The following is an 18,230-nucleotide window of genomic DNA, read 5'->3' as shown; positions in this document are numbered from 1 at the left end:
CAGAAGACATTCACAGCCCCACATCCTGCAATACCAACCATCAATCTCCAAGGGTTTGGGGACTCCAGGCCCACAGGCCAGGCTGGAAATATTTGTCATCAGAGCATGTGCTAGCTGCCCTTCTGCCAAACCAAGGGTATCTCTGTATACAACAAACCACAATTAATTTAACTAATTTATCTATTAACTGCCCTCAAATAAAGCTTCCAAACTTTAATTAGACCTCTGTGATTTAATGCAATTAAAACCCTTAAAGCAAGTCAGCAAGGACTTCAGGCACTCTCATTCCCAAAGCCAGCACAAAGCTACAAACACACACAGGAATGGATAACTGAGGGTGAGGACAAAAGCATCTTTCCCCAGGCACAAAGTAACATGACTTTCTATAATTCCTTACTCAGCCTCTGCAACAAGACAAGACCTTGGAAAGGAGACAGGACATAGTGGCCTCCTGAGGGATGGGGTAAGAGGCTTTAAAGTCCTAAATGGGGAGAGGAATGCAATCGCCTGCCATGAAAGGTGTTGTTGTGTCACCTCAAATAATGATGATGCTCATTAGCAGCCCTAGCAGTGGTGGGGTTCAATGATGGCACAGACACAAGGAAAACTTGCTGGGACATTTTTTTTTCTTAATCCATTTCTTGTGCCTTGTTTCCTTGCATCTGAACCAAGCAGTCTGTGCTAAAGGTTGCACAGTGATGGGAAACACTGGAGAAAAGCCATGGCAGCTTCTCAGCACTTGGTGCTGTTGTATAAAACTGGAGGCAGACAATGCAGAAATAACTTGCACAAGCCTTTCCACAATTTTTCAGCTGATACACCTCATGAATGTAGTTCAGTTCCCAGTTCCTTCCAAGAAAACCAAAGACCTGAAGTGGTGCATGCAATTGTGTTGCCATAGTTGAGTCTTGTGCATGGAGAGGTCAGAGGGAAACCAAGACAGAGTGAATGACACTGGGCAGTGGCAGCACAGAGGATTAAATTGTGCTAAGAGTCACCTGAGCACAGAGTGGTCTTGGTGGAAGACATAAAATTTGATGGGAAATTTTTATGTTAAAAAGTTCACAACCTTTCTAGGAGATGATGAGCAGTGATGATGATGATTTTTGAAGACCAAAATGAGGCAAAATACTGCGAGGCGAGCACTAAGCAAGTTGCACAGGGCAAAAAATTTGATAATGTTATCAACAATTATGATGAAACAAGAAGAAAAAACTAGAAAGGGCTATGAGAAGGCAGGAAATGTCATTGGAGTGGGGGTCAGCAAGGAGGTGAGCGGCAAGCAAGGAAAAAAATCAGATTTCTAAATATAAGCCACATCCAGGTCCCTTGTTCCAGCCGTGGTGATTTCTCTTGCCCCTCGGACTTTTTGAAAAGCTGATACTAAGCTATACCTTGAACAACCCCAAATCATCCCTGCTAATGGCAGCTGTATTCAGATTTATATTCTGTAGTGAGCTGCAGTAGAAGGAGAGTTGCAATAGGCACCCTGCAGCTCCCCAGCCACCACGGCTCGGAGCATGCACGGCGCCAGGAAAAACCCAGCAGGTGCCGGAGAGTTCCCTGAGTTATTTCCTATTCTCTGTCTGGCAGTAAAGACACAGCTACACCAGGTGGTAACTCTTAGCAGATGGTGACTTTTTAAAGTTGATTGCTGTATAAATGATACTTTCTGAGTTTGTTCCTTTTAATTCAGATCCTCAGTAGTGTGTTCAAATGTCAGAGAGCATCATATTTCTATCTTTTATTTCCTTTGTGAGCAGAAATCTTCTTTAAGAAGTCTAGGAATTACAGCTTGGGAGAGGAGATAGACTCCCTCGATGAAAGTGATCTACTTTACAAATGTTACAGAATACAATAAAAACAGGAGATGCAAAAAGCCCCACTGGCTTTGTTCTCAGTGGAGAGTTTGAATTTCTATTGCGCTTTTAAAGAGACATTTTGTCTGCACTGTAATGTTTTACTGGATCTGTGGGGTCCATTAGCAGCACAAAAGCAGGATTTCCTCTGCTGGTAGCACAGGGGGAGTGGGGAGCTGAGGTGGAAGACATCTAATTTACTATTGCAGGTAAATAACAGGACAACTGAATGAGGATCATATTTACCCTCCACATGCCCTGCAGCCCCAAGCTGGGGTGGCCGTGTGCCAGACCCCCATGTCCTGCTCTGCTGTAACCACTCAGCAGGTCTGGCTGGCCCCGTGTGCCGGACTGTCATCTGCTCCTTTGAATATTTACGTTTCAATGACACCGACACACCAGAACTGGCCACAAACCAACACCCCACTGACCCAGCACTAAGGTCTGTCGCCTCAGGACATGAGTACTCTCTAAAAAATGGAGGTGACAAATAGATGAAGCACCTGTGTGGTTTGCACTAGTGCAGGACCCCCTGCCACCACAAGACAGCCCCTGCCCATGCCCCCAGCTTGGGAAAGATGGACCAGAATAGGTGGCACCGTGGCAAACTAGGGACATTCAAAGAGCTCTGGTACAGACACTCATCTGCCCTCTGTACTTCACCTCCCCTCAGAGTCTGTGTCTCAGCCCATTTATTTATTGCACCTCATTGGCAAAAAAAGGAAAGACATCCCCTGGCCAGAGGGAAATGTCCCAATTAAAGAGCAAATGATGCAGTAAAACAGCAGAGCATTCTTGAGAGCCGCGGTAAAAGCGGCCACCTCTTGTCCTCAATTTATGCTGCTCCCATCACCCTGGGCATTATATTTGTGCTGACAAGGATCAGTTTAACCCCTGCCTGCAATCTAATAAAAAGCTGGCATGGTGCAAGCATGCATAATCTTTCTTCAGTGTCCTAGAATGGATGCAATAAAAAACTGCTGCTGCTGCTCGATGGCCACAGCCACTGCCTGGAATAAATAACTCCCTGTCCGATGCCAGCAGTGAGAAGTGCTTTGGACCAGAGGCTTTTCAGACCCTCATCCCTTTATAGAACTTTATAATCATGGGGTTGTTTAGGTTGAAAAAGCCCTCTAAGGTCATTGAGTTCAACTGTTCCGCCAGCACTGCCCAGTTCACCACTAAACCATGACCCATGAGCCGCATCTACACATCTTTTAAATCCCTCCAGCAACTCATCCACCTCCCTGGGCAGCCTGTTCCAATGCTTGACAACCCTTTTGGTGAAGAAATTGTTCCTAATACCCAATCTAGAATTCCCCTGGTGCAGCTTGAGTGCACTTCCTCTCGTCCCGTCGTTCATTACTTGGGAGAAGAGACCATCCCCCACCTGGCAACAACCTCCTTTCAGGGAGTTGTAGAGAGCAGTAAGGACCTCCCTGAGCCTCCTTTCCTCTGGGCTGAGCCCCCCAGTTCCAGCTTAACACCCCAGCACATCTGTGAGTGCAGCATGTGCCCACCAGCCCTGAGTATACACTAGGGGCAAAGCAAAAGGAAAAGTCCCAAATGCCTTGCCATGGACAAACAACAGATTCTTCCCCCTCTCATCACTAATTGACCAAGCCAGCACAGCAGAGCTGGCATTACGCTCTGCTACCCTTTGTAATGAAATCACTGCCTGTGCACAAGAAACAAATTTAACGATATGATACTAATAGGGTTAGAAATTTCCCATGCAAATATTAATAATTTATATCTACATTCTTTTTTTTTTTTTTTTTTTTTAAACACTGCTTGCAGTCTGTAGCAAGGAAGTGCTGAGGTCTACCAGCCTCTCTCACAGATCTTGTCTGGGAAGGGTGCAGGTGTTATCCAGCTGGAGACAGAGGGCCCCAGTGCGATTTCACCAGGGGTTCAAATTAGCCTTTGGAAATCAAGTCCTGGCCTATTTCAAAAAAGAGACTTGAACAGGAGCGCTGCTTGCATGGACCAATTGGTAACAGGAGATGGTTGAGCCTCCCTGTGCCCAGGCTCCTTCACCTGCACCAAGAGCCAGGGCTGCTGATGTCCCCGCAACAATCCAGGGTGAAATGAGCTGTGGCCCAGCTGTTACAGAACACACCAAGCACTCACCTGCATCTTCAGGTAAAGGCAGCAAAAGGAGCCACCCTTAGGCTGGGAAGTCAGAGGAATTTCGGGACTGAGGAGAGGGGGGAAGGGGAGGACATTTTATTTTAGAAGTAGGGAGGGATTTGTGTTGAATGTCCTTTTCTTCAGCAGTAAAAAAGTCTCTGAGAGGAAGGGCAGTGACTGGGAACCTACAGGGTTGAAAGAAAAGCTAATTCCCTCAGACAAGCATAATTGCTGCAATTCAGAGTGGTAAAAATGAGAAATTAGGAATAATCAATGGCTGTTTATGATCTGTGTCTATACTGTGAATTCAGCTAATATGGACTAATTACACCGCGCTAATTCCTGGTATTTGTCATCGTTCGGTTGCAGAGGAGTCCTGCAAAACAATGAGAGCAGATTGGCTGTGCTGGGCCCGCAGACCAGGGGCTTAGCACCGCACGAACTAATTTTCCGTTTAATAGTAGAAGCGGCTGTGACTTCCCGTGTTTATTTTTCTCTCCCAGCAGCAGAGCGGGCGGAGATCGGCGGGCGCAGGATGCGCTACACAACAGCACCTCCAGTAGCCGGCACACGGAGCTGCGGGGGACCCAAACCCAACCCCTGCCGGCCAAACAGCACCTGCCTCCTCCCGTGCAACTGCCTCCTCACCTTCTGTCCGGTATTGTTACATCAGCCCTCCTATAAAACTTTGTCCTCATGCAATTCCTCCCATCCAGCACAAGGGAACTGTGCCGGCGTCTCACCCGGATGCTCAGCCACCCGTGAAACTCCCGGGATGTGTCATCGGTTTGCTGGCACGATTCACTCCTTGGCCAGTGGAGCAGTGCTGATTACTGACCTCCGCAAAAGTGGGAGAGGAGAGTACAGGAGCGGGATTCTTTAGCGGAGGGTGAATAATCCCCCGTAGCAGCACAGGTGGGAGGTGTGGGCTGCAGGGATAGCCCTCGCCCTCGTTCACCCCTCACGTGTGGCATGCGGTAAGTGCAGGTGGTGTTTAACACAAGACAAACACAGAAGTTACAGATCGTTTCCTTTCAGAGGAGCTACACTTAACATCTGCAGTAGTTCGGCAGGAGCAATCTGAAACCATACACCCACCGTGCTTATCAGTGGCCAAACCTTTCCTAAGAGAATTTGTCATCAGTTTATCCCAGTGAGCACACTCCTGAAAAGCTGCAATTCCTGGGCACTGCAGAGCCTCACAAGGGATCTTTGGGAGAAACTTCCTCCCAGTGCTGAACTTTCATATCCTGGAGGGACAGTCCTGCAGCCACTTTCTTGGCACCAGTGTCCCAATGCTTCCCACCACTCACGGAGGGTCAATGCACGCAGTGTGTCAGCTGGATGGAGGAGGAGGAGGAGAGCAGCTCCTCACTCACCAGCTCACTCCTGCTGATCTACCACAGTGCTGATCACAGTGCAGTGAATTTGCACCACATTCATTCCCTAGTCCGGCAGTTTTTTCATACCACATCTATTTTTTTTTCTTAATTCCTCATTTTCTATATCATGCAGAACCCCCTGGGGGAGCCTGCAAATGAGACTTGATGCAATATAATTCTACTACACCGGTTAATTATTTGCTGAGTCAAAACTGAGTTGATGCCCCACGCCCAGCCCTTGACACATTCCCTAATGTTAGGTGGGATTTAAAAGCCATTTTCGCTGTGTGCCACAGTGGATGGGCAAAACCTGGGCTTCCAAAGGACGCAGAGATGGGACATGAGGGCTCCCCACACCAGTGTGCGCCACAAGGAAAGCCCACAGTTCTCCATCCTTTCCTGCAGCTTCAGGGAAACATCTTGGATGACATGTTCAGTTCCAGACAGCAGAAGCTTTTCACACAAGATTTCATTGTTAGAGGCTCCTGGGCCTGTTGATGGACTTTGCTCATTTCCTCTGCAAGCAGCAGAAATGCTTTCATCTCCATAGAGGACTTTGCCTCAGGTCCCTTGAAACAGGAGGCAAAAGTCACCATGGACCACGCCTCCCCCAGGGTGTTACACTCCCCGCGCCGTGGGCCTGCCCCTGCAGGGGCAGGAGCAGGGAGACACAGCAGGGATGAGAGCTGTGGCACTCCAGGGCTTGGGGCACTTTGTTATTGAGCCGAGCCGGTTATTGCCAGCAGCTAAACAAACTAATAGGAAGGATATTTCCCCAGAGAGCAAGAAGGTTTTTGATTTAGACTGTGCTATTTAAGCTCAGACTCTCACCGCAGCTAAAATTTCCTTCCGAGAGCAATAATTATCCCAGTGCAGAGCCCAGGCATGTGTTTGCTTTTCTGCTCCCTGTCAGGAAGGGTTTGCTTTAGAGGCTGTGATTTCCCCTGGTGGTCAGCACCCCCTGCACCTCTTGCCCAGCACTGAGTACCAGAGCTGGGGGGAAGCAGAGAAAAGCTCAGTGCACAGCTTTACACAGAGATCACCCTCAGGTATTAAACTAATTATCAGGAAGAAGCGTTGGTCCCACAGGGGTTCTGCTCCAGCCCTGTGCAAGCTGCAGTCCCAAAGGCAGCGCTGTCACTGCCAGCCCCACGACTCCTCCACTGGTTCTTGGATGAAAATTGCTTTAAAAGCTCCAAGAGAAACCGTTTGGTTCTTCTGAGTGGTAAGAATGGAAAAGAAAAAGGAAAGAAGGAATGGGAACACTTTTGTTCTTGACTGCCAGGTAAATGGAGTTCAAATAGAGAGCCCCTAGTGCTAACTTCAGGAATGATTTCTTACTTCAGAACCATAATAATAACAATGATAAATTATTAAAAACAAAACAGCCTAAATCTATATCATGAGTTAACTCAGGACTCCTTTAGAGTTCAGGACTGTTGCTGGATAAATAAATGCTTGTTTGGAAAAGGAACCTCCAGCTTCCTGTAAATGAGAGGCAGAGAGGCAGGACTCAGGGCCAGACCACACACATGCAGCACAGCTCGGGGGAAATCCTGACAGATTTCTGGTTATTCTGTTTCACCCCAGTTTGGGGAATACCACTGCTTGGCTTCACGCCCACCTGTTCCCATTGCAGCACCCCTGTCAGCCCAATGTGCTGCTTTGGTGAAAGAGCAGAAAGTCAGGCTGGTGCTCACCCTGGGAGAGGTTTCCCTCTTCTGACGTGCCAAAGAGGCAAGGACCAAAGTGAAAAAAAAAAAAAAAAAAAAAAACAAACCAAGAGTTCGTGGCCGCAGCGATGAGTGTTTTGTCCCTCCCGCGGGGGAGCTGCTCCCCAGCGCTGCGGCCGCTGCGCCCCGCGGGCTGTGCCCAGCCCCGCACCGGGCAGGGAGATAAGGCGTGGGGAGGTGCCACGGCTCACGGAGGGCTGGGCAGGATGGGCGGCTGCCAAGCCCATGGAGCCTCAGCTTGCCGGGGTGCCCCAGCGCCCGCACGGCCCGCGGAGAGGGACGGCACGGCCGGGACACTGAGCGGTACGTGGGCTTGTCCCGTCCCCGACCGGGGAAATGCCTTTTCTAGAGCATGAATGAAATTATGTGTTCCTGCAGCACTTTTCTTCTCACTTGCTAGCAGGTTAGGGGGTTGCATGGGGAAGGTTTTAGTTGTTCTTCCTTCTCTTAGGCTGGAGGTGAAGGGGAAGCCCCCGGCGCTGGCATCCTTTCCGTGGGATGCATCTGTGCTGGTGTCATGGGCTGAAATATTGACCTCCCTGTGTCAACAGGGATGCACACCTACCCTGCCAGTCTCTCCTCTGCACCCCCGCATTCAGCTGTGCGGGAAAACCCTGGGTTTTGGACGCGTGACTCAGTGGCTGTGGGCATCTGGCTGTCACCCTTTTTGGAGTCGCAACAAAATGTTTTTGTTCACAGTCAGGGACCTGTTGGGAGAGAGAGGGACACGTGGACCTCAAAAGCCGACAAAAAAGATTTTTAAAAAAAGGGGGGAAAGGCAAAAGTTTGTGGTGAAGAGAAGAAAAGTTTTCCTGCAGCGCTGAGGGAGAACAGGAGCGTTCACCTGGTGCATCCTGGAAAAGCTCGCTGGGAGGGCAGGACTCTCTCTGTTCCTTCCACCAGCAGTGACTCAGCTCCGCCAAGCGGCACTTCGGGCCAGAGCAGCCTTGGGTGGAGCTTTTGCTTTACAGCACCGTGAGCCTCTAGCAATATTTGTCCAAGAACTTTCTTGTTACTGGAATTTTTTTTAAGCAAGCAAGTTTCATGTTTATTAGACAAATAACTCTGTTTAACACCTACCACAGTTCCTTCTTTTCTCCCCCTCCTGCCAACAGCTCTCTGGCTGGCAGATGCCAGAGCACAGGTGCCTTTTATTCTGGCACAGCCCTAGAAAGAAAAAAAATTATCAGTGCAAACAATTAAAAAATAATATAACAGAAATGCCAGGACAGGGCCACCCTCTTGTAATGCAATCAGATTCCAGGAATTTCACCACCCAAGGACTTCACCCAAAAAATTTTATCTGGGATTAAGGTGAAGACAAATAGCCCAAAGAAATATATGACTTCCCTAAATCACTGGCATTTATTGGTTTATTTTTCCATTTCTCTTCCTGTGCGATGAAATCAATACGTGCCAAGAAAAAACACAACTTTGGTGAAGGGGAGGACTGTGCAATGGGCCCCAGTGAGGCCAGTGTTCCCTGTAGCACTGGGGACCAAACAGGGAAGGTTTTGCAAACTCAGTGGAGTTTTGTTCTACTGACTGTGTTCAAATTGCACCCTAGGTCTGAATCCTCAGCACATCCAGGCTCTGCTCACAGCACTTGTAGGGAGGACAACAAGCTCCCAAAGCAAACCAATACCAATTTTGAAGTGTTTGCAACTTGCCAAGGGGGATTGTGAGAACTGGCCCCATTTTCCAACTCCATCATTAGATCTGGCACTGGGATGGGGAGCCAGAAATGGGAAGAGGGTTCCTGTGTTTATAAACTTCATGCTGAAAGGAGCAAAAGGGAAGAGTCTCGTGCTGCCCTTTTAGATCCAGCCATAGGCAATGCTTGTCCTCCAAAACCTTTAAACTGTCATTTTTCAGGTCTGTGTCTCTTATACCAGCACAGTGAAATGGGCTTGCTCGTGCCAGCTTGGACACAAGCTTTAAAATCTATTTCAAAGTCACTGTGTTTAGGGCTGGGGTGTGGGGAAGGGCTTTGGGCATCACAGACCCCCCTGGCACTTCCTGTGGGGACAGATCCCTGCTCACAGCCAACCTTCCTCTGAGAGGAACAGCTGCAGAGAGAGGGGAGATGCTCAGTTGATATGCTATCAAAAACACATTGTCTCCATACATAGGGGGACACAAATACCTCCCAAGGCTTCCCCTAAAATGCAGGTGGGCCAGTCTCCCGTGGGAAGCTGGTAGCTCCGTGCTGGAGCAGCTTTGGCAGATCGTCCTTGCTGCAGTGTCACAGCTGGTGTGGGGACAGCAGAGGGGTCTCATGGGGAAGTGCGACGAAAAGTGCCAAGCTCCAGAAACATCAGCTGAAACATCACTGAGGGGCTGCCTAAAAACCCTGGACAGTGATGCTGCAACCCACCCCTGGGTGTAGGGAAGCCACGGAGCATCTCCTCAGAGCTCTGAGAGGGACGTGGGTCCATTCAGCCCAGGCCCCAAGGCTGCTCCACAGCCTCGGTCAATAACACAGCGAGCCCTGGGAGGGGACCCAGAGCAGGGTTGGGCAGGAGGAAAAGCTTTTCTCTCCTTCCTCATGACGCAGCAGCCTGAAATCAACATTCAGCCCAGCCCTGCTACAACCCACTGCTCCTTATTTACCCTTCAAACAGGAAAAGCAACTCTCAGCACAGCTCGTTTACAAATTTTCTGTCAAACGTTACTAAAGGGCTGCTTTAGTTAACATTAGGCTCATTAACTCTCAGCACCCATCTCACAAGTGACAATTCGCCGTAGGGCTCCAGCGCAGTTTCCAGGACAGTGTTCAACAGACTGCAGCCCCGAATTTCAAAGGTAGGAGTGGTCCCAGCCCCTGGGGAAGCCCGGTGTGTGGGGTGGCAGTGCCTGTCCCACCAGCCAGGTGGCAGTGGGACAGAGGGCAGCAGGTGGACTCTCCCGGGTAGGAAATAGTTCATGCTCCAAATTACAAACATGCCCTGTCCCCGGGGTGAAGGTGCTCCACAATTTGGCCAGGTAGAAATATTTCTGGGTTGAAGTCAGGTGTCCACAAAGCTGGCTGCTCTCCTCAGCACAGTGGTGCTGCCCTTCTTCCCTTCTCCTTTGGATTTTGAAGGAAGACAAGCTTGTTCACAGACATTCCCCTGACTGGGCAAGGCCAGATCACAGCTTGTCCTCGACAGCATTTTGCAGTCCTTAATATTTGAAATCTACTTTGCATCATCCCAGAAAGGAAATGCAACACAACTGTGATTAAAAGTGTCCAACTCCTTGCTATCAGCAGAACAGAAAAGGCTGGTCCATTACCAAGCATGGGGCCTGGGCCAGGAGCCCATGGGGCAGCAGACACGGGGAAGAGTTCTGAGGCTCCACAAGGAAGCGAGCTCAGTCAGTGAGCTCCAGGACTTAATCAGGGTGAGACCAAGCAGTTCTGCATAAGAATTTGTACATCTTTGATGACATTGTCATTATTGCAAATATGACTAAACATAGCAATTATCTTCTCATCAAGAATCTGCCTGGCTTTGGTGAGTTACAGGCATTCTTTAAGGTGTTGCCTTCTTTCCTCAGAGTGACCTGTGACTGTCAGTCCTTCCCAGCTGTGCTCTCTCTGCTCACCACCATGCGGATAACGGGTAAGGAGGGACACATATTTACTTTTCTCTGTCTGTTTTTCTACAGTTCTTTATGCCTCCTTCTCATTTACATGATACCTTCCAAGCCCAGCAACCCTGCCCTTCCCCTGCCAGGGACATGGGAAACGGCCTTTGTATAAGCATCAGGTTTTTACAAGATTTGTGTAGATTTCAGCCTGTTGTATTTTTCCCAGTGAAACCTTCTGTGACTGGGAAGAGATGGCTATTGAGACGTTCCTGGTTCCATAAGAGCCATTCAGCTGCAATAAAAGTACATTTTTCTGCTTTCTTTCCATGCAGGACTGGAACGTTTTGCTCTGATGAGCGCTGCTTTAAAGCCAAATGCCAATCGCAGTTGTATCAGCAGCTGCTCGGCTGTAGCTAGTGACTAATTGGGGGATAGCAGCCTTCCCAGCACTGGGAACATAAAAAATATTTGGATTTACATAGCTTTCTGAGTAATTATCAGATTTACTTTAACATAGAGAGAAAAAGGAGTAGTGCCTCCCAGCAGAGCAGGAATGCCTATCTGAGCATCACCGCATACTCTGGAGATGGTAATTAAGAGATCAGGATCCCTTTGGAGGGTGAGGGATTCTTAGCTCCCTTCCCACACCACGGGCTGTCACCCTGTGCCTGGTAACCTTGGGACACACGGATGAAATCCCAAGAAACCAGAGGGGTGATCCAGGGCCTGCCCCGTGCTGCAGCTGCTGCTCTCACCCGGCTCCTCTCCCCCACCTGCAGCCGCGATCCGGTACACGGCACTGCTCATCACCCTGCTGAGCACGTGGTTCATCCTGCAGACGTACTTCCAGCGCAGCTGGAGAACCATCAGCCTGCGGAGCTGGCTCGGTGAGGCACCAGCGGGCTCCAGAGGGGTCCCGAGGGAGGGTGCCAGAGGTTCCGTTGCAAGCCACCCCCAGAGCTGGATACAGTTGCCCCGACCACTTGGATCCCCAGTCTCTGGCCAAGGCTTTAGCCACCGACTCTGACCACTAGGGCAGGGAGGGGACAGTGTGGTGGGAAGCTGCACCGGGGTGGGTGTGTCCAGGGGGATGTGTCTGCAGCCATGGGAAGCAGTTTTGGAGAGCTGGTGCCTGAACAGCTGCTCCTGGCTTGGGGAAGAGCCAGCAGCTCTCCAAGGTGTCTAATCCTCCCTCTTGATACCCACAGGTGCCGCAAACAAGCCCAGCAGTGAGTATCGCTCTTGACTTCATCACACAGCTCCACTCCAGGGTTCAGGGGGATGGTGGAAGCGTGAGATCTCTTTCAAGAGCCACTTACGAAGGCAAAAATCCCCCTCTCCCAAACACGGGGGATTTTGCTACTGCACACAGCAATGGGGTCTTTGGCAGGTCCCTGCCTTGGCCAAGAATGGGGAAACTCTGGGCAGAAAAGTCCCAAGGGTCTTGCCTTGGGCACCAGCTCTGAAGGCTCCCAGCACACCCCATGTGTCACACCTGGGGCAGCACCTGGCCTTGGCACCATAAACCTCAAATAAGAAGCTGGTCCCAGCCCCAGGACAAGCCTCCTTCATGCATGAAGTTGGTGCAGGTGTTGCCCCCTTCGTGGGCCACTGTATCCTGGGGTCAGTCCCACTCAGCCCCTCAGGGACACAGCCAGTGTCTCCCCACGGAGACAAAGCCATGACTTTCAGCTCCACTCCTCTCTTGCAGGTGAGAAGCTGCCCCGGAACAAGTGTGGGAACCAGAAGAGCTGCCCCCAGAATTATTTTGCCTTCAAAATCATCAGTGGTGCTGCAAATGTGGTGGGACCCTCAATCTGCTTTGAAGACTTGGTGTAAGCAGTCCATGGCAGGGACAAAGCAGCTGTGGCTGGCCTGGCTTCAAGAGGGCAAGTTTGACCTCTGCCAAGCACATTAATGGCCATCACAATGTATTTGTGGTTAAAAAAATTTTTGATAGATTTCTTTGCTACCACTTCTGGTTATTTTGCCACCTACAGCCACTTCACCCCACCACAGTTTCACGGGCATCAGCATCTCCAGGGCATCCCTGCACTCACTGGTGCTCTTTGCTTTCCTTTCCAGCCTCATGAGCAGCGTGAAAAACAACATTGGCAGAGGCCTGAACATTGCACTGGTGAATGGTGAGTTGGGCAGGCACTGACCCCCTTTTCCCCGCTGCCTGGCGTCCTCCCTTCCCCAGGAAAGCACAGGCCACTGGAGACACCATCCCAGGCACTGTGGCTGAGCCAAAGGCACATCCATCTGGTGTTGCATGGGGAGCATAGCCACAATTATGGTCGTAAGCACTGCCAGTGGGAAGGGAACAAACCCACCTGGGTCGTGCACAACCAGCTCCACAAACTCCTCCAAGCAACACAGTCACCATCGCAGCAGTTACAGCACACTGAGGGAAGAGCAAAGCATTTTGCAAAGGAAGCCCAGGCTCATGGCCAGGCAAAGCCCAGAGCCACCCCAGTGCAAACTCACTGTGCTCTGTTTTCAATTTTGACTTTTCAGGAACTACTGGGCAGCTCTTGAAAACAGGCGCCTTCGACATGTACTCCGGAGGTAAGCACAGTCGCTCTGCCCCTTGGTGGTTCCCAGCCAGGGCTCACACCAGCACTGCTGGCTGCTTCAGCTGCTTCTCTGTCATGTATTTAATGACAAAGTCAAGTGACTTTGACCAGACTTGCCAGCCTGGGTGGTAAAAGCCCAGCTTTCCCTGAGGCCATCAAGCCTGGAGTCCTCACAATGCTTCTACATCCAAGATTGGCTTCTTGCTCCTTTTACAAGCATGTAATAGCCTGGAAAACGTGAATAAACCAAGGCACTTGAGACTTGAGAAAGGTACTTTCTGAGATCCGGTGGTTAAACTAATCCTGATACTTTGCAACCTGTAACTCAGTTTTTGACTACTGGTGGTGGCTGAGCAGCAGCTCATTCCCCTGCTTTTCACAGCAGGACAAAGGAAGGAGCTCAGGGAGACATGGCCCCCTCAATCACTCCTTCGGTTTGGAACCTATTTTCGGTAACTCTGGAGTTTTAAGGAGAATCACCAATATAACGAGGTTTCCAGCCATGTTCACAAGCGAGATGCTCGGTGGGAGAGGCACTGGAAGAAGGCAGCAGTCAGCTCCTGTGCCACTAGATGGAGCATTGGATTCAAGCATCCCACAGATGCAAGATCAGGAATAATTCCCCCAATACAGCCAGAGGCATGATGGCAGGGAGGGCAGCTCTGTGGCTGAGCAGGTTCATTTCTTGTGTTGGGAAGTAAATTCACACAACTGATTTTAGAGTTAGCAAGCACAGTTTAGGAGGAATTTCCTCCCTGCAGTTGTATCAAAAGAGGACATCAGTCCCGTGCACTGCAGGAGAGCCCAGGTGGGAACAGAGGATGGGGAATGCATAATTTGGGAGCCCACCATTCTCCCAAATCCTGGCTAGCATCAGCACAGTCAGGTTATTTCCCACCAACCCCGAGGAGGCTCCCCCGGCCACCATGCCAAAGTACCTACTAAATCCCTTTTTTCTCTCCCTAATGCTTTTCTGTCCCAGATGTTACCAAGCTGCTCGTCTTCCTCCAAGGGATCAAGCGTGGCACCCTTGTGCTGACAGCAAGCTATGATGATCCTGCCACAAAGTGAGTTGCCCACATAAGCAACATCAGGCTCCCCAAAAACATGCAGCTGGGGGAGCTGGACATGCTGCTGCCACCATCGGAGAGGGTAAAAGAGGGGACACCCACCTGGCACCATACTGACACCTTGTTCCCCACTTTCAGGATGAATGACAAAGTGAGGGCACATTTCACAGAGCTGGGCAGCAACCATGTGCGCAACCTGCGCTTCCGGGACAACTGGATCTTCTTGGGGGCAAAAGGGCTGACGAACAAGAGCCCCTTTGAAAAGGTACATGGCCCTCCCCTGCCATGAGCTCTGTAGGCTCCATCCTCTCCATGGCACCTCCCAAGCTACATCTCACCCACCTGTCTGCAGAAGACAAGGGCCAGTGGCATTATCCCCCACACCAAACCGAGCTGTAACTTTTGCCGTGTTTCCGGCTTGCACTGTTCCAGTCTCCTCATTCATCTTCTCTCTCTCTTTTTTTCCTGCAGCACATTAAAAATGATCCAAAGACAAATAAATACGAGGGCTGGCCTGAGCTGTTGGAGATGGAGGGCTGTGCCCCCAGGAAGATGGACTAGCATCGAACTCCAGCCTGCCATGGAGGGCAGCTTCAGCAGTCACACAGGGACACCAGGCCCATGGTGGGGACTCCAGCCTCTCCAGCCAGGTCACAGAGTCCAGCAGCTGCTGCCTGCTCATGGGAGCTGCCTGTTTCACAGCAGGAGCTGTGCAGGGTTTGGAGAAGAGCTGTGCAAGTGCCTGCAGAGCCTGAGCAGACACGTGGCCGGGCTGCAGCCAAGCCATCCCCATCTGTGGGTGAATTTTGGGTATTTTATTTTTCTATCTTTAAACTAAAACTTTGTAGAAGGTTTTGTAAATGTATTAAATGAGATTTCTAATTATAAAACACTGCCTTCTCCCTTCCATTTTCAAGCATAATCAACACTTTCACCCACAGGCACAGCATGCCAGGTCCTCTGCCACTAGTCAAGCACCACCATCACCCATCCCACAGCCCTGCACACAGGAGGGACCCCTCCCCACATGGCACAGGAGATCTTGCCAATGTCCTACAGTCTCCTACAGCCACAATAAGGCCTGAAGTCCACAGGGATAGCATGCAGCAATGTAGGTTAATATTTACAGACCAAAGCATCATTCCTGAGTGTTAGGAACTGGTTTAAACCCAGAAGAGCAAAAAAACCTAAGTCTCTGTGGATAAAACAGAAAGAACTTCAAAGGTTCAGAATATTCCCAAAAACAAGAAAAAAAACAGATTAAATGCTGGTGGCAAAAAATTGATATATTTTTATTTAATAGTAAGAAAGGCAAAGATAAAGAAAGTGAAAACAAGGGAAAAGTTAGAAAATGCTAAGGTTATTTTTAAAAGCATAGGATAGGTCATCACCTCACCGTGCTACCTTTACTGCTGCTGAGACAGGGTGGGGGGAGCAGCGCAGGTTTTCCCTTTTTTTTTTTTTTTTCCCTGCTGTTTGAAGCATCTTATCTGCCTTCCCCGATCTCTGGAGCAGTTTGGCAGCAGGAGCCCATCCTCCCTCCATGCTGCAGGCACGGTGCCCGGTGGCTGCGGCCGCCCTTCGGTCCACCCGCGGTGCTCCAGCCACGGGACACCGGGGCAGGGCAGGAGTTCCACAGCTCACTCCCGACTTCGGTCCAGGGCTGCAGGATCGGGGGGGCTCCCCAAGCGGGCAGCGTCGGCTCCCACAGGCCTTAGGGTGTCTCGCAGCAGGCGATGGTGGTGGAGGCCAAGGAAAGGCAAAGGTCAGGGATTCTACCCCTTGATTCCCCCTCTACATTTCGCACCAGTTTTGCTTTCTTTTTTATGGGCCTCGAGCCGGCTACTCACTGTCCATCCCAGCCATAGTTTTCAGGTGTTAAAGAGTGATTATGATAAGCAGAAATAATGACAGATAACTTTTTGAATCCATTCTCTTATTATCAGGTTCTCACAGTCGGTTAAATCCAAGCTAAATCCTCTGTGACACATCCCCATCAAAGGTCAGGATAATGCCAGGGATGTGCCCACCTTGCTTTGCCCTCAGGAAGGGAGGGAGGGATGGATGGATGGATGGATGGATGGATGGATGGATGGATGGATGGATGTGCAGGTTTCTTGGGCAGCTGAAGTTGTGCAGCACAACCAATAGGTGGGAGCCTTTTACCGGTTTTACCGGAACCAGCATCACTCTGGAGCGATACAACGGCACCCGGGCTGGCACCCACTGGGGTCAGCCACACAACAGGAGCTGCAGCCCAGCCCGGGGCCAGCAGACACAACGAGGAGAGGAAAGATCCCTGCCCAAAGGAGGGGCGGGAAAGCCCCACTGTGCTCCTAGAGCAGTCCCTACACTGCTGCCCAACACCGAGCAGGTCCTGGGGAGCATCTGCCCCCTGCTCCTGTCCACACACATCAGCCAAGCACAGTCTGTTCCCAACCCCTTCCTGAGCACTGCTGGGATCAGATGAGCTGCACGGGTGACGGCCAGGCTTATCTGTCATCAGAGACAGGCATGAATTTGCATCATGTACAGACTTTAATTTCCGGTGATTGTATCTGGTTTTTCCCCATTCTCTGAAGCAGACCAGAGGTTTGTAGAACATGAGGATGGAGTGTTTCTCCTGGAGCATTTGGAGCTGGACAAGATAATAGACTGTCCTCCACAGCCTTCTCTGCTTCCAACAGCCCCTGCACAGCTCCTAGCAGGCAGTTCACAGGGTTGAGTCCTCGGGTCACCCCAGGGAAGCAGAATTGAGAAGCACAGGCAGGATAAGGCCAGGAAAGGACACGGCCTGACCTGTGCTGGGCACCTGAAGGATGAAACCCTAGATCCAAAATTCAACACCACCGATCAACTGGTTTTCCCTAAACAAGGAAAAATCCTCATACAAACTGTGTAACACCTGTAAGAACTTCCAGAGGCAGAACTGAAATAAAACCCCAAAACAGCCATCACAGAGGAATCCCTGAAGAGGTGTAGTATTTTATCCCAGCTTATCCTCCCATGCTCTTAGCACACACCTGATGGCACTGAGGGAAACCTCTGCCATAAATCGATCCCTAAGTCTGCTGCAACAACAGCGGTTAATCCCAAGCGCTGAATCATCCCTACCCGTGGCAGCAGCGAGAAATAACACAACCAGCAGACACAACAGCCCTGCCGAGCTGCCAGCATAAATATGCCAACTATTTTAAGCCCCTCAAAGGATCTAGATTCACTCATAAACCAAACTGAAAACAGCCCAAGAGCTGTAAAAGTGGCTCCACAGGGTAAACCAGAGCACAGCATCAACTACAGCCACAAAAACAACCAGCCCCATTCAGCCACAGGGAACTCTTCCTACCTCCTCGCAATGCACATTAGAAATCTGGTTTAAAGCCAAAATAAAGGAAATTTACATTTCAGCACACTACAGGCAGTTAAAACTAGCTCTGAATCCATCACAGAGTAGTTACTAAGGTATATCACTATTTTGCAGAAATAGGGAGAGCTAAAAGTGAAACTCCTGTGCAGAGACCTTCAGTAGCAGCCAGTGTTTTGAAGAGCCATTCCTGCCAAAGTCACTGTGTCCTGATAAAAAAATCAGAGTTTTTTTAATATCCAGACACTGAGAGGCAGGGAATAAATATGGACCCATGAGTCAAATTGAACTTGCTAATTTCTTTAAAAGGATTTAAAAAGGACAGTGGGTGCAGGCACAGTAATCTCCAAATGAGGGGGGGTTTTGCAGTGCCATGGCATTTTGAGAGCTGTATTACTGCAGGAACAGGCGCCTACCTGTGCTGGTTTGCACTGTGCCACATCCCCAGAGTCTTCACCAAACACAAGCCTGACCCACCCGGACTCCCAGGACGCAGCTTCAGGTAACCTGGGCTCACCTGGGGTCACAGCAAGCACC

At 50.1% G+C, this 18,230-nt stretch overlaps 1 protein-coding gene across 1 annotated transcript; it reads left to right on the top strand.

Annotated features, from left to right (window-relative positions):
- The first annotated feature begins 7,343 nt into the window (after window positions 1-7,343).
- Window positions 7,344-15,256, top strand: FAM3D (FAM3 metabolism regulating signaling molecule D). Its single transcript, XM_066195314.1, has 11 exons — window positions 7,344-7,410; window positions 9,856-9,912; window positions 10,648-10,712; window positions 11,460-11,567; window positions 11,889-11,909; window positions 12,392-12,515; window positions 12,766-12,824; window positions 13,201-13,251; window positions 14,242-14,326; window positions 14,468-14,594; window positions 14,801-15,256. The coding sequence occupies exons 3-11, from the start codon at window positions 10,700-10,702 to the stop codon at window positions 14,888-14,890; spliced, it is 678 nt and encodes a 225-aa protein (XP_066051411.1). The 5' UTR covers window positions 7,344-7,410; window positions 9,856-9,912; window positions 10,648-10,699; the 3' UTR covers window positions 14,891-15,256.
- The last annotated feature ends 2,974 nt before the right edge of the window (window positions 15,257-18,230 follow it).

The sequence above is a fragment of the Chamaea fasciata genome, unplaced genomic scaffold, assembly GCF_029207755.1.
Source record: "Chamaea fasciata isolate MVZ Bird 193981 ecotype frontalis unplaced genomic scaffold, bChaFas1.0.hap1 SCAF_13, whole genome shotgun sequence".
In the NCBI taxonomy this organism is placed as follows: domain Eukaryota; kingdom Metazoa; phylum Chordata; class Aves; order Passeriformes; family Sylviidae; genus Chamaea; species Chamaea fasciata.
Note: the sequence above shows the minus strand (reverse complement) of the source record. Positions and strands in the feature narration are given on the sequence as shown.